Source organism: Panthera leo, chromosome D4 (genome assembly GCF_018350215.1).
Source record: "Panthera leo isolate Ple1 chromosome D4, P.leo_Ple1_pat1.1, whole genome shotgun sequence".
Lineage (NCBI taxonomy): Eukaryota > Metazoa > Chordata > Mammalia > Carnivora > Felidae > Panthera > Panthera leo.
This window is the reverse complement of record NC_056691.1, coordinates 73999730-74016461: the sequence shown is the minus strand read 5'-3', so window position 1 is coordinate 74016461 and position 16732 is coordinate 73999730. Positions and strand designations below refer to the sequence as shown.

Here is a 16732-nt window from a genome sequence, read left to right as displayed (position 1 = left end):
TGAATCTGAGAAGCCGTCTTGATCCACCATTGAGATCAGAAGCCCTAGAGACTAATGGAATTGTTAGAATCCCGGTTCTGTTGACTGTGAAACTGTGGGCAAGTTACTTAACCTCTCTGGGCCTTGGCTTTCTCTTCCTGTCCCGCAGATGCCCTACGAAGGGGAAGACAATTTCCTGCCACAGTGGAGAATCCTGGGCAAAGCCGGTGAACTGGAGGTTACTGCCAGCCCCTCTTGGGGTCACACCTGTTGTCAGCCTACCCACACACCCCACCGCCTACTTGTGTGCACACGAGTAACACTGGCCACCCCAAGACAGCCTGGAGACTGAGGGTTTTCCTTGACAGGGGCGCAGACACTGGTCTAGCCGTGATCCCCCAGTCTGAGCAGGCCCATGGACACTAGTAAGCCACACAACAGAAGCCCCCACTGCACAGCAACGGTTACACACATACACACAGATGCACCATCCGGGAGGGGCCCAGAGCCACGGCACCCCCCAGCTCCAGCCAGGCAGCAGCTAGCCAGTGTTCTGGCAGTGGGGACACAAGGCCCAGACAGCCCCACATGCTGGCCCACACATTCAAAGCAGAGCAGTGGCCGGGCAGACAGAAGCAGAGAGCGCCCACGCTGCAGGTGGACAGGAAGTCAGATTCACCCATAGAGTCTGCATAATAGACACGGAAAATCTTTACCGGCCTACCCATCTTGCCCCTCTTGCCAGGAACGCCAGGCAGGCCCTGTAGGGGAGAGACAGGGAAGAGCTCAGAGCAGAATTCCACAGGGGACAACCAGCGTTGCCCCAAATTGGCCCCAGAGCCACCCACGAGAGGAAGTCGCGGACGACCTCGTGCACAAGGCCGCACACAGCAGGTGCCAGTTACGTGCAGGTCAGAGGGATGGTCCTTACGCTCTACGGGGTTGGGGGCTGCATGGGCCCGGGCTGGGGAGATGCCTAGGAGAACACCCGGCATTCCTGGTATTCAGCAGGTGCTCCCGCTGCCCTCCCGAGGTCTTGGTGGTTGGTGAGGTTACAAGTGGGATCCCAAATACGGGCTGAGGCTGGGAGGGACAGGGAGGAAGGTGCCGAGGCCTGCGGGCCATGGGGTCTCTGCCATTGCACCACGAGTACACGTAACTATAGACAACGGGTACCCATAGGAGTATGGCCGTGTCCAAGAACACTTTATAAAAGCAGACGGCTGGCAGGATCTGGCCCACATGCCCCAGTTTGCAGACACTTGGTCTGGAATATAGAGTGGGCCCATTTCTCGTTTGCTGAAAGCCCTTCAGAAGCTCTCCAGGCTCTCAGAATCGAGTCTCCTTCCTGACCTCGGCCCTGACCACCCGTACAACTTTGCCCAGGTGCTCCATCCAACCTGTCTCCTACCACTCCGGCCTCGCGCTCAGAGCTTCGACTGTGTGGACTGTTAAACTTGCCAAGTTATCATACCTCCCCGGACTTTGCACACACCATCCCTTTATGTATGGAAGGTGTCTGCCCTGACTTGACCCCCTGGCAGCTCCTATTCAACTCAAGGGCACCTCCTCCAGGAGGGACTCCAGGACTTCTCCTGGAAGAGGGAGCGGGTAGGTGGGTGGGACGTAAACAGAGAAGGCATACTCACTCTCTCTCCATCAGACCCTGGCAGGCCGAAGAGCCCTGGGAGTCCAATGTAGCCCTAGGAAAGAGCAGGTAGGGGGTCAGAGGGACCGAGCGGTGGGGTGTGGCTGGCCCGACCCGTCCCCGCAGCCCCTCACTGCCCTCCCACGCCCAGGCTCCTCTTCCTCGCTGGTGGCAGTGGCGGCTCCCGTGGCTCCTCGATGACACAGGCCTTGAGGCAAGTGTATATGCCCATGGACTGCATGGTGCTGGCTTCCACGATGTAGTCCAAAGGCACATACCCTCACGCCAGGGAAGGGCGCGGGCGCTCGCGGCGGGGAGGCCCGCCCCGCACCGGGGCTCCCGGACCTGCAGAAAGGAAGCTCTCGGCTGGGTTAGAGGCTAGAGCGGTAGCAGGTTCCACCTGCTCTGAGGGACCCTGCCGTCTGCCCGTGGCTCCTGCGATGCCTCCCCCCAGGCCTCAAAGGCCCTGGACACGGGGCTCACACCCAGCCGTGGCTGCCTGAACGCCAGCAGTCCCGGCGGCTGCCACTCCGGCACGCCGATGTCCCGCCCGGCACACGTATGCCGTGGCGTTCAACCCACCCAAGGACACCGCACACGGGCTGTCTGCTCCCCCAGTGGACGGACAAGGAAGCCACACAAGTAGTCAGCGGAGCCGGGAGCCCACTGCCCTGGCATGCACCTGGTTTTCTACCTTCCGGCCTCTATTCCAGGCGCCCTCCACCTGCCCTGCCCACCCCAGGGACGGCAGAGCAATCCCTTCCAAGCCCAGCTCCAATGCTCTCTCTCCTCCGGCAAGCACCCCTGCTGCCCCACGCCAGAAACCATCTCTTCCCTCCACCCACACACCGCATTTGCTCCTCAGTCAACAGGATTTACCACTTTCTCCGATGTATCTTCATTATCTGTGTCCATGTTTCATGTCCTCATTAGCTTGGGAACTTCTCAAGGGCAGGGGACCCAGCCCAGAGCTCCTATCATTATCTGCACTCTCTAGATCTTTGTGGAATGATTTAATGATAACGCTAACAAAAGCTAACATTTGCTGAGCACAAACTACGTGCCAGGCCCAGTTCTCGGGGCTTCGCACGCAATGAAGCATCTACCGTGTCCTCACTACGCCCGCTCCCCAGAAGCAGGCATTACCAGTCAGCCCCCTGTAAAGGTGTGAACAGTTAGACCCAGAAGTGAAATGACTCACCCAGGGTCACACGGCTGGACTATGATAGAACCGGTATTTGAATTCGAGTCAACTGACTCCTCCTGGGCAGGCCTCCTAACCCCTCGGCTACACTACCTCCCACAAATGAGCAGCCCACACAGTCTCACAGCCATCCCTTCTTCCCAAGTAGGTCAGGAGGTCACTGAGCCTCCTTCCTGGCATTCTGGTAAATATCCATCACTGTAATGAGGGACACTTATTGATCCTGCCGACCAGGGCCTATATCCCAGGTTTACAGATGAGAAAATGAGCTCAGAGAGGTCCAGCAACTTGCCCAGCACCCCACAGCTGCTGAGAGCCACAGCAGGTCTCAAAGCCAGCCGCCCGGATTCCAAAGCCTGCGTTCTCTTTTATAAATATGGGGCCGGTGGTGGCGGGGTTGGGAGGGTGGCTTGAGTGGCCCCGGCTGATCCAGGGTGCTCAGCGCCCTGTGACCCAGAGAGCGGGGTGCTGGGGCCAGATCAGCTCTCTCCCCACAGGTGGTCTCAAGATGCCATCAGCATGGCCAACAGCAAGCAGCCCCAGATGTCATCAGCTTGCCCCTGGGGCCACGGTGCATGGGAACAGCTGGATGAAGGAAAGGAGGCCCAGCATCCCAGGACAGGAGCCTCCGCGGCCCCCGCTGTCACCAGCACCATCAACATCGTCACCGATATCACCACACAACGAGGACCTTGCCCACCTCCCAGATGCTCTAACAGCCACATGTCAGCCCCAGGGATTAAGGTCCAGACTGTGGCCATAAATAGCTTTGGCTCAGGAGTGGAGGCCACATCACACCTGATCCGGCCTGACCGAGATTGTATGACCCATCTGCTGAGCATTCTTTGAGAGGCAGCAGTCTAGTCCTCAGGACACCGGGTCCCCATCCCAGCCCCACTGTAGGCATGCAGAGTAAACCGGGGCGCCACGTCCCGACCATGAATCCAGTTTCCTTGTATGTAGACAATGGGATTCCATCATATCATCTCTTCATCTTTCAAACTCCATTTGCCCTCATTCAGTGCACCCAGAACCTTCTCTCCATGGCCCACAGCCCACTTGGGAGCCCCCACCCGCTGCCCCTCTTCAGTAGCACTTGCTTCCAAATTCCTGGTATCTCCATAACTATGCTTGAGGTAGGAACGGATGTCGCTCCCATTGTAAAGATGGGCAAAGTGAGGCTGCTGGCTACTCAGGGTTTGCTCCAGGAGAGGGAGAGCAGATATTCCATTAGCCTCCGGGCCTGAGTAGCATCACCCATCAGCCACCCCTGCTCTCTAAAAAAGGGTGGTCTCCCCAGACCTCAGTCGGGAGGGGAGCGGGAGAGAGGCCTCTGAGGATTCTAATGGCGACGAAGTAGCCCTAACTTAGGTCACCTAGCACTTGGGATGTGCTGGGGGGCATGGCCAGCCCGGGCCTGGTTGTGGCAGCCGGGCCCTGGCCGAGCACCCAGCAGAACCTTTGCTGCCCAGTCTGCCTGGCACAAGAGCCAAGCGGTTTACCTGGCTCAAGGATCCCCCATCACCTGCCCGCCCTGCCGCCCTCTGCTCTCCAGAGAGCACTCAGGTGCGAGGGCAGAGCCCCAGCCCCCCTGGCAGACACTGTGTAGAGACCCCCGCAGCCCTGACCTCCCATCAGGACTGCTAGAGGGGCGGGTACTGACCTCCCAGGGCCCCACCTGAGTGGCACTTGCCAAAGCCCACTTACCCGGCTGCCTTTGGGGCCAGGGTCTCCTACCGGTCCGGGTAACCCCTGCAGCATAAAACACAGAGGGGCAAGGACATATGGAAACGTCCTACCTGCTGCCAACAACCCAGGGCAAATCCTGTCTCCTTTGGGCCTCAGCTTCCCCCTCTGTAGAAGGAGAGTGGGCTTAGACCTGCGGTCTTCACCCTGAGGCCCTCACCTCTTTGTCAGAGTCCCAGGGAGTGGCCAGAGGTGGGGGGGAGAGGGACTGAGTGGGAGGAGCCTCTGGAGCCCCACCCCCACAGCACCAGAGGCCTTTCTTCTGTTCTCTTTGAGCAACCTGTGCCCTACTGCCTTCAAAGAGAGGGTTCCTTGGTCCAGCCCCCTGAACAGCCCTTTCTTCAGTGCCCACCCGGCGGGCGCAGCTCCTCAGCCCCCAGCCTGCTGCCTCCCTCTGCCTGGGGGGGGGCACCCGTGGCCATCTCCACACCACCATGGCCACCGAGCTTCCAGAAGCCATATACTGCACCTGCCTGCCAGGGTAACCTTTGGCCCCTGGGCTGCCCTCAGGTCCTGGCTGCCCCTGTAAAGGAACGAAGAGAAACATAAGGAAAGGAGAGGACCTTGCCCAGCTCTGAGTCTGGGGGGCTGTGGGAGACTGAGGCTTACAATGGACAAAGAGAAGGGCAGGAATGTGAGATGAATCAGGAGGAAGGGGAAGCCACCAGCCTGCTGCACAACCCGCACCCCCCCCCCCCCCGCCCCCAGCCCACCCCTCTGTGAAACCGGTCAGACCAGCTCAGGAGGACAAAACCCCCTGTGCTAGCAGCCCAGGACTGAGAAAGCTCTGAGGAGCCCTGGCTGGCTCTCCCACGCTGGCAGGAGCTGCTGTTTGACTTGGGCCAGCACAGCCCAAATTCCTGCAAACCCCGTGGCGACATGTATAATATCCCCTAACATCGCCCGGAACAGGCCAGCTATTCATGGCTCTAACTGGAGTCGAGTGGCTCATGCCAACGCCAGGCCGGCGTGGACTCCAGCCCCTTCAGGCAGCTGTGGCTGGGGGAGAGGTGGGGTAGGGTTGGGGCCCCAGCAGGATGGGAGGCAGAGCTGCCTGGCTCTGGGGCTCACTCATGGAACCGGGCCGGGGGAGGAGGCCAGGGGCAGGCAGGGGCTGGAGCGGGTGGAGAGCAAACAGGGCAGAGCTGGGGCCGCGGCCCTCACCTGTTCTCCAGGGTGCCCCGCCGGTCCAGGATAGCCCTTGTGTCCCTGTGGGGGGAAGAAACGACATCAGCCCGGGGAAGGTACCCCTGGGCCTGTGGACCGGATGGCAGAGGCCCAGCCTCCCTGCCTGCCTTTTCAGCACTGCCTGCTCTGTGGACGTCAGGCAGGGGTGCAGTGTGTGTTCAGCGACCAGCGAATGGACATATGTCCATCAAGGTTGGTAGGTTGCTGCGGTTTCCTCTGCCACCAATGGCTCTCAGACCAGAAGCCATCAGTAGAGTTGTTTGCCCTTTTGGCGGGCTTTGGGAGTGGAACTGGGATACGGCACGTGCAGTGGAGTGATGCTGTATCCCAACCATCCTTTCCAAATCTGCGCAGGGGTGAGCCCGTCCAAAGGCAGGGTGGAGTGATTTCTCAAGGGATGGGTGGGCCAATTAGGACCTTCAGGTCTGGGATATGCTCAACCACCAAGTAATGCTGGGATCTGGGTCAAGACCTGCCCCTCCTCACAAGCCCCCTATCAGAAAAGATCTCACACATACCGACCAAATACATTAACCAAAATACATTAACCCGCTGGTCCCAGCTCTCATTCCGGGGAGGAAGAGGCCACCCAAATGCCTGAAGGACTCCGGCAACGAGCGAGTACTAACCCTGACCCTCTGTCCCCGTGGTCCACGGCCAGGTGTCTAGATCAAGAATCAAACAAGTGTGTGCTTTCACGTGGCCCTAGGGATGAACCACTCGAGCCATGTCCTAAGACTTAGGGGCTCTCTGAAGGGAAACCCCAGACTTCAAGCTTCCATCGCCTTAGAGCAGCTGTAAAATAAGACGAGGCAGGGGTTTCCATTTCAGAGAGGGCAGCCACACAGATCTCCATTAGGCCCCCTCACACAGAGAGCCCAGGGCTTGGTTCAGACACTAGCCCTCATCTGCTGTGCAACCCTGGTGGGTTTCTAGCCTTCTCTGGACCTTAGCCAAGGGTGTTAGCTCTGGTGTTTGAGAACTCCAACGTTCTACGGCTCCCCCAGAGGGTGATAAACGAGATGAAGCCTGTGGACCCCCTCTGTGCACTCCTGTTCACCCAAGACTACACCTCCATGACCTCCTCTGGCCCTTATGACAGCCAGACGAGGTGTGGGGCAGGGGGAGGCAGGGATTCCCATCTCCATTTTACAGAGGAGAAAACTAAGCCCCAAGAACTTGCTCTGAGTCCCACTGCTAAGAAGCAGAGGGTTCACACTCACCACTGGCTCCTTCTGACACCCGAAGCCACCTCGGGCATGTACAGTTCATGCATTTACACACACACACACACACACACACACACACACACACACACACACTCAGCACCACCCGCAAGCCCCCGGGAAGCAGGACTCTTAATTACAAACAGCAGAGTTGGTTTGATCCAAGACGTTTGGGGAGTTTACAAGCATTCCTCCTGTACCTACTCATACCTCAGGACTGCTCAGCGATATGATTACATCTCATTTGGGGCCCATGAGGTTGATGCAACATGGGAGAGTTTTCTACCCTGGGCACATGGTCTTTCCCCCGTTGAGCAAACAGAAGCATAGGCTACAGCCGGCCGCTCGCGTGCAGAGTGGCTAAGATCTCTCGTTTCGGGTTGATCTGGAACGATCCTGCCTCGCTACTGGATGGCCCTACGAGCTGGAGCCACTGAGGTCACCTCTCTGAGCCTTGCTTTCATCTTTTGGAAATGGAAATATAAGGGTTGGCCTATGGATCACATGACACGTGTGGAAAGTGCCCAGCACCGTGTCTGGTGTTGAATTCAAGGGCCTTGTAAAGACCAGCTGCTGTTACCATCATGACCTTCCTATTTCATTCATTTATTCAATGAACACTGAACTTCCATGCACTGGTACCACTGTAGGCATGGGGTGAGTGAGAAGACAACATCCTTTGCCTTAATGGAGTTTATGGTCTAATTAAGGTGATATAAAAACAAATAAATATAAAAGATAATGTCTGCAGGAGGGGCAAATAAGGAGTTGTTGTGTCCGTGGGCGGAGAGTTTCAGTTTTGCAAGATGGGAAAGGTCTGGAGTTGGGTTCCACCGTGATGTGAATGTACTTAGAACTACCGAACTGCACCATTAAACACGGTTAAGGTGGTAAATTTTATGTGGTATGGTTTTTACCATGATTAAAAATAAAAATTTTAAAAATGGTGCACCCATGCTCGTGACGAACACTATGAAGAAAAGTGAGCAGAGTCAGACGACAGAGAGAGGCTGTGTTGGGGACAGAGTGGGACCACAGGTGGGCAGCAGGGCAGGCTACTCGAAGAGATAAATGAGCTGAGCTAGCTCTGGGCGGAAAGGTGTTCCAAGCAGAGGGAACAGCAGGTGCTAAAGACTTGAGGCAAGAATGCTCTCTGGTAGGTTTGAGGAAGAACAAGATCTATGTGACTGGAGCAGAATGGGTGAGGGGTGAGGCTGGGAGGTGGTGGTTAAGAAGAGGCCAGAAGCCAGAGCGCAGAAGGCATTAGGATGGCAGGAACTCACAGGGGGATTTGGAGCAGGGACGTGTCATAATATGACACACGTAATCGCCTTTATTAGCCTCTCTCCACTTGGAACTTGCACGTGAGGAAGAGCAAGCAAAGCCCTGCCCACGAAGAGCGGAATCGAGTCTTGAGCTCAGGCTGTGTGATTCCACTCAGGCAACTGCCTTCTCTGAGCCTCACTCTGCCATTCTCAGCCGGCCTCGGGTTGCTGCAAAGAGCCAATGCAATCACGGGGCAAAGATCCCAAGAGAACCATGAAAGGGAACCAGGGAGTCCCTGAGCATCACCAGCTCTTTTGGCTTCCCCTGCAGCCAGAAAGAAATCGCTAGAAAGCAACACTTCAGCAGAGAAGGACCACCAGTGAAATCTCAGAAGATTTCAAGTAAACCCTTTACTCAGGACACAGAAAAAAGGAAATGAATGATCTTCAGGGACGTGGGCAGTGACCTGCCCTTTGCCTGGCCTGGTACTAAAGCCTTAAATAAATACATCCGTTCATCAACTCCTTGCAATCACCCCCTAGCAAGTAAGAATTACAAGGCACACTTGCCAGATGAATAAACAGACTCAGAGAGGTAAAGAGACTTTCCTGAGGCTACACAGCTTCCCAGGGGCAATGCCAGCCTGTGACTCCAATCTCTATATCCTAACCACCCAATCATGGGATAAGACATACTTACCGAGGCCCAAGGCCCACCTAGAAGAGCCACAGGGCCACACAAGGAAAGACCCCCTTATAGACCCTCGTCCCTGGGATAGAGCATATGGATCATTGCAGCATTACTAGGACAGAAGACAGTCATGGAACCCTGGAATATCTGAGGTGAAAGGGACCTAAGCCATCAATTTGACCACCTTTGTCATTGGACAGGCCTGAGAAACTTCCCAGGGGGAAGGGACTTGGCCAAGGTTACTTAGCAAGTTATGGTCAAGCCCAGACTGTTCCCTAGGACTCGAGACCCACTGGGCTGTGCTTTGTCCAAAAGGCCACGATTCCTAGGTCTGTCCCAATCATCACACCCTAAAGGGCCTTGAACATTGCCGTGAACACCCATTTCTCCTGTCTGGCTGAGAGCAGCAGAGACTGAGCACAGCCAAGGCATGGGGTGAGGGTGGGGGAGGTTCCTATGCTCCCTGGAAGTACCTTGACACTGTTTACCAAGCTGGGGCCAGCCAAATAGCTTCAAATGACAGGGCCCCAGGACCTGGAAGAATCTAAGCCATTATCTTCTCCTGGGCCCCAGCAATTACGGGGTGGGCAGTAACCGCAAGGTGGACCCACGGGCAGTGATTTCCCCGTGTGCGATAGGTGCGTGGCTGGTACTAGGGGAGAGCAGATGCTTCGGGGGAGCTCCAGGGACCACGGAATCTGTAAGGGGCCTCTGGCTGCCCAGCAGGCGGGTCTCCACAGGACCCGTGTTTATAATAGAACTCGGTCTATATTTTGGTTGGGGAGCCAGATTAATCATTGCTTACAATGCACAAGGAGAAACCAGACATCACCTCACTGTTGCTGCAGACAGTCTCCCCGTCGGCCGGGATGCTATTTGGGCTTTGGGCAGGGAGGGTGGAGGCGGGGGGTCCTGCTTTTGCCTGGGGGTCCTGGGGAGCAATGCGTGCCTAGACCTCAGCCATTCCTCCGGGCTCCACCTCAGTGTGTGCAAGGTCCCAGCTTCTCCTGCAGTAAAATGGAACTCACCATACTTGCTTAGCACTCCGGCAAACTCCTCACCAAACTTCTCTATCGCCTCAGCAGACACAGCCCCATTTAACAGAAAGGATCAGCGAGGAAGAAACACGCCAGGAGGCAGAGTGACTCATTACACGGTACTGGCCAAGTCCTTGCTCCTCTCTGAACCTCAGTTTCCCCAGCTGGCCTCTTAAAGCATTGTGTTAGGGTGCCTAGGTGGCTCAGGAGGTTTAGCATCTGACTTCGGCTCAGGTCATGATCTCACGGTTTGTGGGTTCAAGCCCCGCGTCGGGCTCTGTGCTGACAGCTCAGAGCCCGGAGCCTGCTTCGGATTCCGTCTCCTTCTCTCTCTGCCCCTCCCCCACTCGCACTCTGTCCCTCAAAAATAAATACACATTAAAAAAAATCATAAAGCATTGTGTTGGCTCAGAAGTTGTAAGATTCAAAAGTGTGTGGTTTGTCCAAAAGCACAGTCCCTCATGACACAGCCAGGCATCTGACAGCAAAGTCTGCTCAGGGGGTACCTGAGACAGGTCGGGCAGGAAGACACAATTTCTGTATGGCTCACGCATTCATCCACTGGTTCATTCATTCAACTAAGGTTTGCTGAGCCCCAAGGATGACCCTGTGTTACGCACTAAGAATACACTGGTGAACAAAACAACCTCACTCCCCGCCTTCTAGAAGGTAACACATATTAAGTGGAATGAGGGAGAAGCACCACATGCTAGGACAGTGTAGACGGCCAACTGAAAGGGGTGGCATTGTAAATGGGCTTGAAGGAGGCACTGGATTAGACAGCAGAACAGGAGTAGAGCAGCGGGCAGGGGCCCCTGAAGCCCAGGGCAGCCCAGCAGCAGGGGAGCCTGGAGAAGGTTCTTGGCAGGGGCTCTGCATGGAAGTGGCCAAGTCAGGGGGCATCAGGAAGGCCCATGGGCAGGGTGACGGCTGCAAGAGGGAGCCGGGAGGAAGTTTCAACTGAGTACCAATTTTACCATGAGTCACGTCTACGTGGGGCCTTGTGTTAAGGGAGATTCCGAGGCCTGCAGATGCGTGTGTCCGGCACCGTGCTAAGCCCCACACAAGGAAACAAGGATGAACAGGTCCTCTGTGCACTTGCTCCAGCTGACAATGTGACAAGGACACCAGTGAGTCTCCTGCCGGAGTCCCAAAGGGGCTGAGAAGATGGGCTGGATGGTCAGAGGGCGGAGGCGTGATTTCTGCCTGGGGGTGCTGGGGAGGCGCTCTTGGAGAAGACAGTGTTTGAGAACAGGGTCGAGGGACAGATGCGTGAAGACGAGTGTGGAAGAGAGAGCGTGCCAAGGGCAGGGAGGCAGGGAGGTCCAGGGCACGTCGGATCGGGAGAAGGGCTTCTATGCCGCAGAGTTGCTCTCGGCCTCGGCTCCGCGGCCACTGTGGGCTGTGAGTCTCTGCCGTGGAGGCTGTGAGGCTGTCCTGTGCATCGTAGGATATTCAACAGCCTCCCTGGCTTCTACCCGTGAGAAGCTAGTAGCCTCCCCCTCCCAGCTCTGATGACCAAAACTGTCTCCAGACATTGCTACCTGTTCTCCGGGGCGGGGGGCCACATCACCCCAGCTGGGAAGCGCTGCTCTAAGGGAAGAAAGCAGGAGGGTCAGACTAGGGACGGCACAGGACTCCACCCTCCCAAGGTGCAAATGGGGGTCTGGGAGCCTTCTTGACTAGCGGAGGGTGGTTACCTGGTAACCAGGCTAGATGATGGATGGGACCAGAGGGGCAAGACCCTCGGTGTTTTTCCTTCGTGGTCATCACGATCATTTGTTCATTCAACAAATTGGTGTGTGGTACCTACCGAGCACTGGCCCCATGCCAGATGTGACATTTCATTTCATCCAGCCTCTCTCCCTGAATCCCAACCACTCCCTGACGCAGCTGAGGCCCAGATACGTGAGGCCACTTGCCCAAGCTCGCACAGCAGGAGAGGGGACAGAGCTGGGTTCCGTCCGGGTCTCTCTGGCCTGGTCTGCCGGCCTGCCCAGCCCGTGGGAATTGGCCCAGCAAAGGCCTTCAGCAAGCTGGACGGCAGGCAAATGACCCTTCTCAGGTGGGGAGGTTCTTTGTCACTTGATGGTCCCACTCTTATTTGAGAAGCTATTTCAATCGGCATTGTGCAGACAGAAAGAGCTTGAAGGTCAGAGACCTGGGTTCAAATCCCAGCTCTGCAGCTTAGCGACCCTAGAAGGTATTTCCATTAAATCAGTGGCCCTCGGTCTCAGCTGCAGCTAGGAATCTTGTACCTGGGTCGCATTCACACCAAATGAACCAGAATCTGTGTGGTGGGGTCCACAGCCCCCCCACTGGTTCTAAGGCACAGTGGGGCTGAGAAGCACCGTTATAGACTTCATTCTCCATGAGGCCCTCGATGAGTTCATTCCCAGGGTCAGTATGGGGCCCGGTACCTACGTCTATATTTGCTAACTGATTGGAAGAATGAATGAATGAATGAATGAATGAATGAATGTCTATTTGAGCCTCGGTTTTCTCAGCTGTAAATAGGCATAATACGGCTTTAACTCTTGGAAGCTATTGTGAGACATCAATATGACCAAGGACAGTCCCTCTTTGCACACCCTCTAATTTGTCACGCTATTGAATATGGGAACCCCCCAAACTCCCTTTCTCCTGCCGATTTTTGCCCATTCGCCATTTGTCCTTCTATTTTTACTGTTTTTCTTTTTATTATCTGTCTCCCTGTCACACACACCAGGGATGCAAGCTCTGGGGAGGACAGGGATTTTTGTCTATTTGTTCAGCCCCCCGCCCCATGCCTTGCATCCTGCCTGCCACGGAATAAGCATTCTACCAATGCTGTTAAATAAATGAATAAATAGGATAACTGGCGTCACACTGAGGTGACAACCGAATTTAATGTGCTGGTGAGCAAACAGAACGCTAACTTCACCCCTCACCCGCTGATGTCCCCTTTCCCCAAGGCTCCCCACTCGAGATGATGCAGGAAAGCCACGCAAGAGGATCAGGATGAAGTGGCTGCTGTTGTCACCAAAGACGCTCCTGGGAGGAGAGAGTGCTCACCAACAGTGACGTTTCTAGGTGCTATTCTAGCCCATCGGCCCTCCTCCCCGGCTCCCACCACTTGGTCAGGGGTCCCTGCCTTGGGACCCGCGCTGCCCCGTGCTCTGCCCACCTCCCTCCACAAGCAGGTGACCCTGGTCTGCCACAGACCAAACTCCTGTGTGTCAGCCTCAGCCAGGGACTGAGGGCCTCGGCGTAAATGGCTTTGCCAGTTTTCCAACCACACGGAGGCTCTTCCTCAGCTTAGAAAAGACGCCTCTCCCTTCTCAGGTAAGCTGGTCCCACTCGGATGGGGGCCCTGGGCCCCCTCAGACATCTGCTGAGAGCAGGGAGCCCTGGAACCCAGGCAGGAGCTGGTCTAGTCTGCTTTTCCCATCTCCTGCCACCTCTGCTGGACTCCCACCCCCACGCAGAGCGAGACCACCACTGGCTGCTTTATGAGCCGGTGCTGGAAAGAGACTTTTCCACTCACACCTCATCCGTCAGAAAGTACTGGAGCATGGAGGGGAAGCGAGTGGGGAGAGGGAGTCCCTCTGTGTTCTCTGAGCCAGAAAATACCATGTTTCCCCAGCTCACAGACAGCCACGGACTCCTGTCTGGGTCTGGCCTCTTCAGATTTATGGCGTGGCCTTAAATCTGGCCGCGGAGGGTGAAGGGGATGCAGGGGACGTGATACTCCAAGTCCCCCTGTGCCACAGGGACCCTCAGAGCAAGGACAAGACGGAGCCAGGAGATACCACATCGGTCCAGGTGAGAACCAGATGGCCCAGAGAGAGGGTGGCTGCAGCCACAGCTGGGAGCCAGAGCGGAAGCTGAAGACACGGCTATAGGCCGATGTGCCTACTGGAAACCCCATCAGCGATCTTGCAAACAGTAGTGGACCCTTGACCTACATCATCCACCCCCACCACCCCCGTTTCCTGAACACCTACTACGCGCAGGCCCTGTGCTCGGCTCATCAGGGAGAGTGACAAACCAGATTCGTACACCCTGGCCGGTGAGGCTAGACTTGGAGAGGCGGAAAATAACTAAGATGGGCCAAGGGTCCTGGAGCAGAGTGGAGGCTCCTGGCCTACAGGCTGGGGCTCCAGGAGGACTTCCTGGAATAGGCACTAGCATTGTCAGCCCCGGAAGATGAGAGAAGCTGAGAAGCTGGGAAGCTAGAGAGAAAATCCACTGGACAAAGCAAAGCGTTGAAACCAAGGTGTACCTTTCGTCCAAGAGGTCCTGGATTCCCAGAGAGCCCAGGCAAGCCCACGTCGCCCTGCAAAACACAGACAAAGGGGTGAGGCAGGGGACGGGAGCAGAGACCCTCGTGAAATTGCAGGTGTGCCCTCGTATGGCCAGCTGTCTGCGAACAGGATTCCTGGAGGCCCAGAGGCCTCTGAGGGGCGTGAGGGCGGCCGAGTGGGCAGATCCCCAGCCCCTCCCCACCAACCCAGTCACTCCACTTGACCTACTTCATACACTGGACTTTGGCACAAGCTAGCATTTAGGGAAAGGCGTGCTGCTAAAACCGTGTTTGAAAACCACTGCCCCAGGGGACACACAACTTGTCTGTCCCGTTCCGATCTGCCCTCTCTGCATTCCTGAGACACCTTCCCTTCTGCCCATTCCTCATCCATGCTGGGCAAGGTAGTCACCCAGTAGGGGGCACTTCTGCCATGAGACCAGAGAACAGACAACCCAGGAGCAAGAGAGAAGCCCGGGCCCCCGGACTTTGTCAGACCCGGCTACAAATCCTGCTCTGCACCTGACCAGCTGTGTGACCTCCAGCAAAGGCTTCTGAGGCCTCTGTTTTCTCATCTGCAAGCTGGGCCCATCGGTCCTGTATGACAAGGTTTCAATGAGGAGCAAATGGGCATGGATGTGGATGTCTGTACCTAGTAAATGTTTGCTGAATGAAACAATTATCAGGGAGGGTGTGAAGGAATGAGCCACTGTTCTCTTGGGGAAATCAAAGGGAGCTGCCTCTTCTGTGTGGCCAAGCACAGGGGGCTGGGTTGAGAAGCAGTGTTCTGTCCATCAGGAGGGCTCCTGGGCTGTGTCCAGAAGGAAGCCAGACAGACTCGCGTGTTCCTTCCAAGATACGTATGTCTGAGTGCGGGGGGTCCTTAAAGTCTGGGTTCCCCTGTTCCTACCTGTCCTGTGCTCCTTCGAGCCCCTTAATCAGTTTATGGAGGGGAGTGCTTCAGGGATAGATGAAGTCCTCTGGCCTAAGCGTTCTCTCTTCCCCGAGAAACTCTGGTCTCATGGCCCTCAGAGCTAGGGAGCCCTGAATCTCTGGCCCACCTCCTAGAAATCCACAGACCTGTCCACCCGAATTAACCTCAGAGGGGATTCTGAATGTCTGTTGGAAGCTTCCTGGCTGTATGCTCCCAAGAAGCTTCTGGATGCCAAGGGTCACCTGGAGGGCCCCGCAGAAATGCAGGGCATTACACAAAAGGTCACTCACCAAGGGTTTGTCCATAGGCCAAATCTTTTGTTGGCTTTATTGGCTGCAGCCCCAAAGAAGGTACAGGGAAAGACCTTGGGTTTGGCATGGGGACAGCTGAAGGACTTCAACGCAAACACCAAACCACACTCTTCCCTCGCCACTTCCCACCCCTGCCTCTGTCACACGGCGGTCTCTGCCAGGGCGTGGCAGTTTCCCTACTGTCTTCTCCCCCGCTTCCCTCAATGCTGGGGTCCCTGGAAACCTACCTTTGCCCCATCGTGGGCCTTTCCTGGTGAGAGCCCTGGGTCCCCTTTCTGTCCCTGAAACAAAAACAATTCCACTTTGGCCACCAAGTCATCTAGAGAGGCCAGCTCCCCACAAGCTCTGCTCAAAGCCTTGCCTCCTACTAAAATGCCCTCCCATCCGTCCCCCCACCGCGGCTCACACACCTCCAGTGGGGTCTTCTCCAGTTCAATTCCTCCCTGTGCTAACACCTTCCGTAGCTCCCTACTGACTGCATGATGACACATCCAAACTCCTCCTTGTGTGTCCCACATCTTCTGTCATCTGCTCCCACCCCTCCTCTGCAGACCTGGCTCTCTTTCCAGCAGCCAAACCCACAGACAGGGTCCCTCTTCTCCTCGCCAGACCACAGCCCACCCTCAGCCATGCCCTGTGCTTCCCCGCTGCCCGGTCATTGCTCAGGCAGTTACCCCCACCTAGAAAGCCAGTCCTCGACCCTCATTCACCAAGCCATAGACATTCTTCAAGACGCAGCCTGAACGTGTCCTCCCCAACCAACCGGTAGATCTCTGGGTGCCGAGTCCTTGCATGTGTGTATTGCTAAGACCGCCTCCGGGCTTGTTCCCCTGAGCTCTCAGACCGCTTCTCAGAGACACATCTAAGACACATGACCGATTCTCCTTGAATTTCCGGTACACTCACCTCGCTATTCTCTAATTACCGAGGGGCGGTGCAGTAACACCCACTTACATCTGTGCATTGCCCTCTACCGTTTGCAAAGCCCTCATCTCATGAGATCCTCACAATAGCCTGAGGAAGCGGGTGAGGGAAGCGCTGTCACTCCCTGATACATTTGGGGAAACTGAGGCTAGAAGAAGGAAAGGGACTGTCTGAGGCCCCAAGATGAGGCACTGGCGGAGCTAAGACCCCTGAAGTGGTCATTCCCAGGTCTGTGTTCTGGGATGCCCTGGGACCCGATGAGTTAGAGAAGATGGTAAACTGGGGAGAAGCCAG

The 16732-nt window shown here is 56.2% G+C and overlaps 1 protein-coding gene across 1 annotated transcript in view; it reads right to left on the bottom strand.

Annotated features, from left to right (window-relative positions):
* Window positions 1–16732, bottom strand: part of COL27A1 (collagen type XXVII alpha 1 chain) — a 140009-nt gene that overhangs the window by 88995 nt on the left and 34282 nt on the right. The window contains exons 6-12 of the mRNA XM_042912292.1: window positions 15742–15795; window positions 14249–14302; window positions 5742–5786; window positions 5047–5100; window positions 4539–4583; window positions 1629–1682; window positions 696–740 (exon numbers count right to left, since the gene is read on the bottom strand). Coding sequence (XP_042768226.1) covers window positions 696–740; window positions 1629–1682; window positions 4539–4583; window positions 5047–5100; window positions 5742–5786; window positions 14249–14302; window positions 15742–15795 — 351 coding nt within the window. The remainder of the gene's footprint in view (window positions 1–695; window positions 741–1628; window positions 1683–4538; window positions 4584–5046; window positions 5101–5741; window positions 5787–14248; window positions 14303–15741; window positions 15796–16732) is intronic.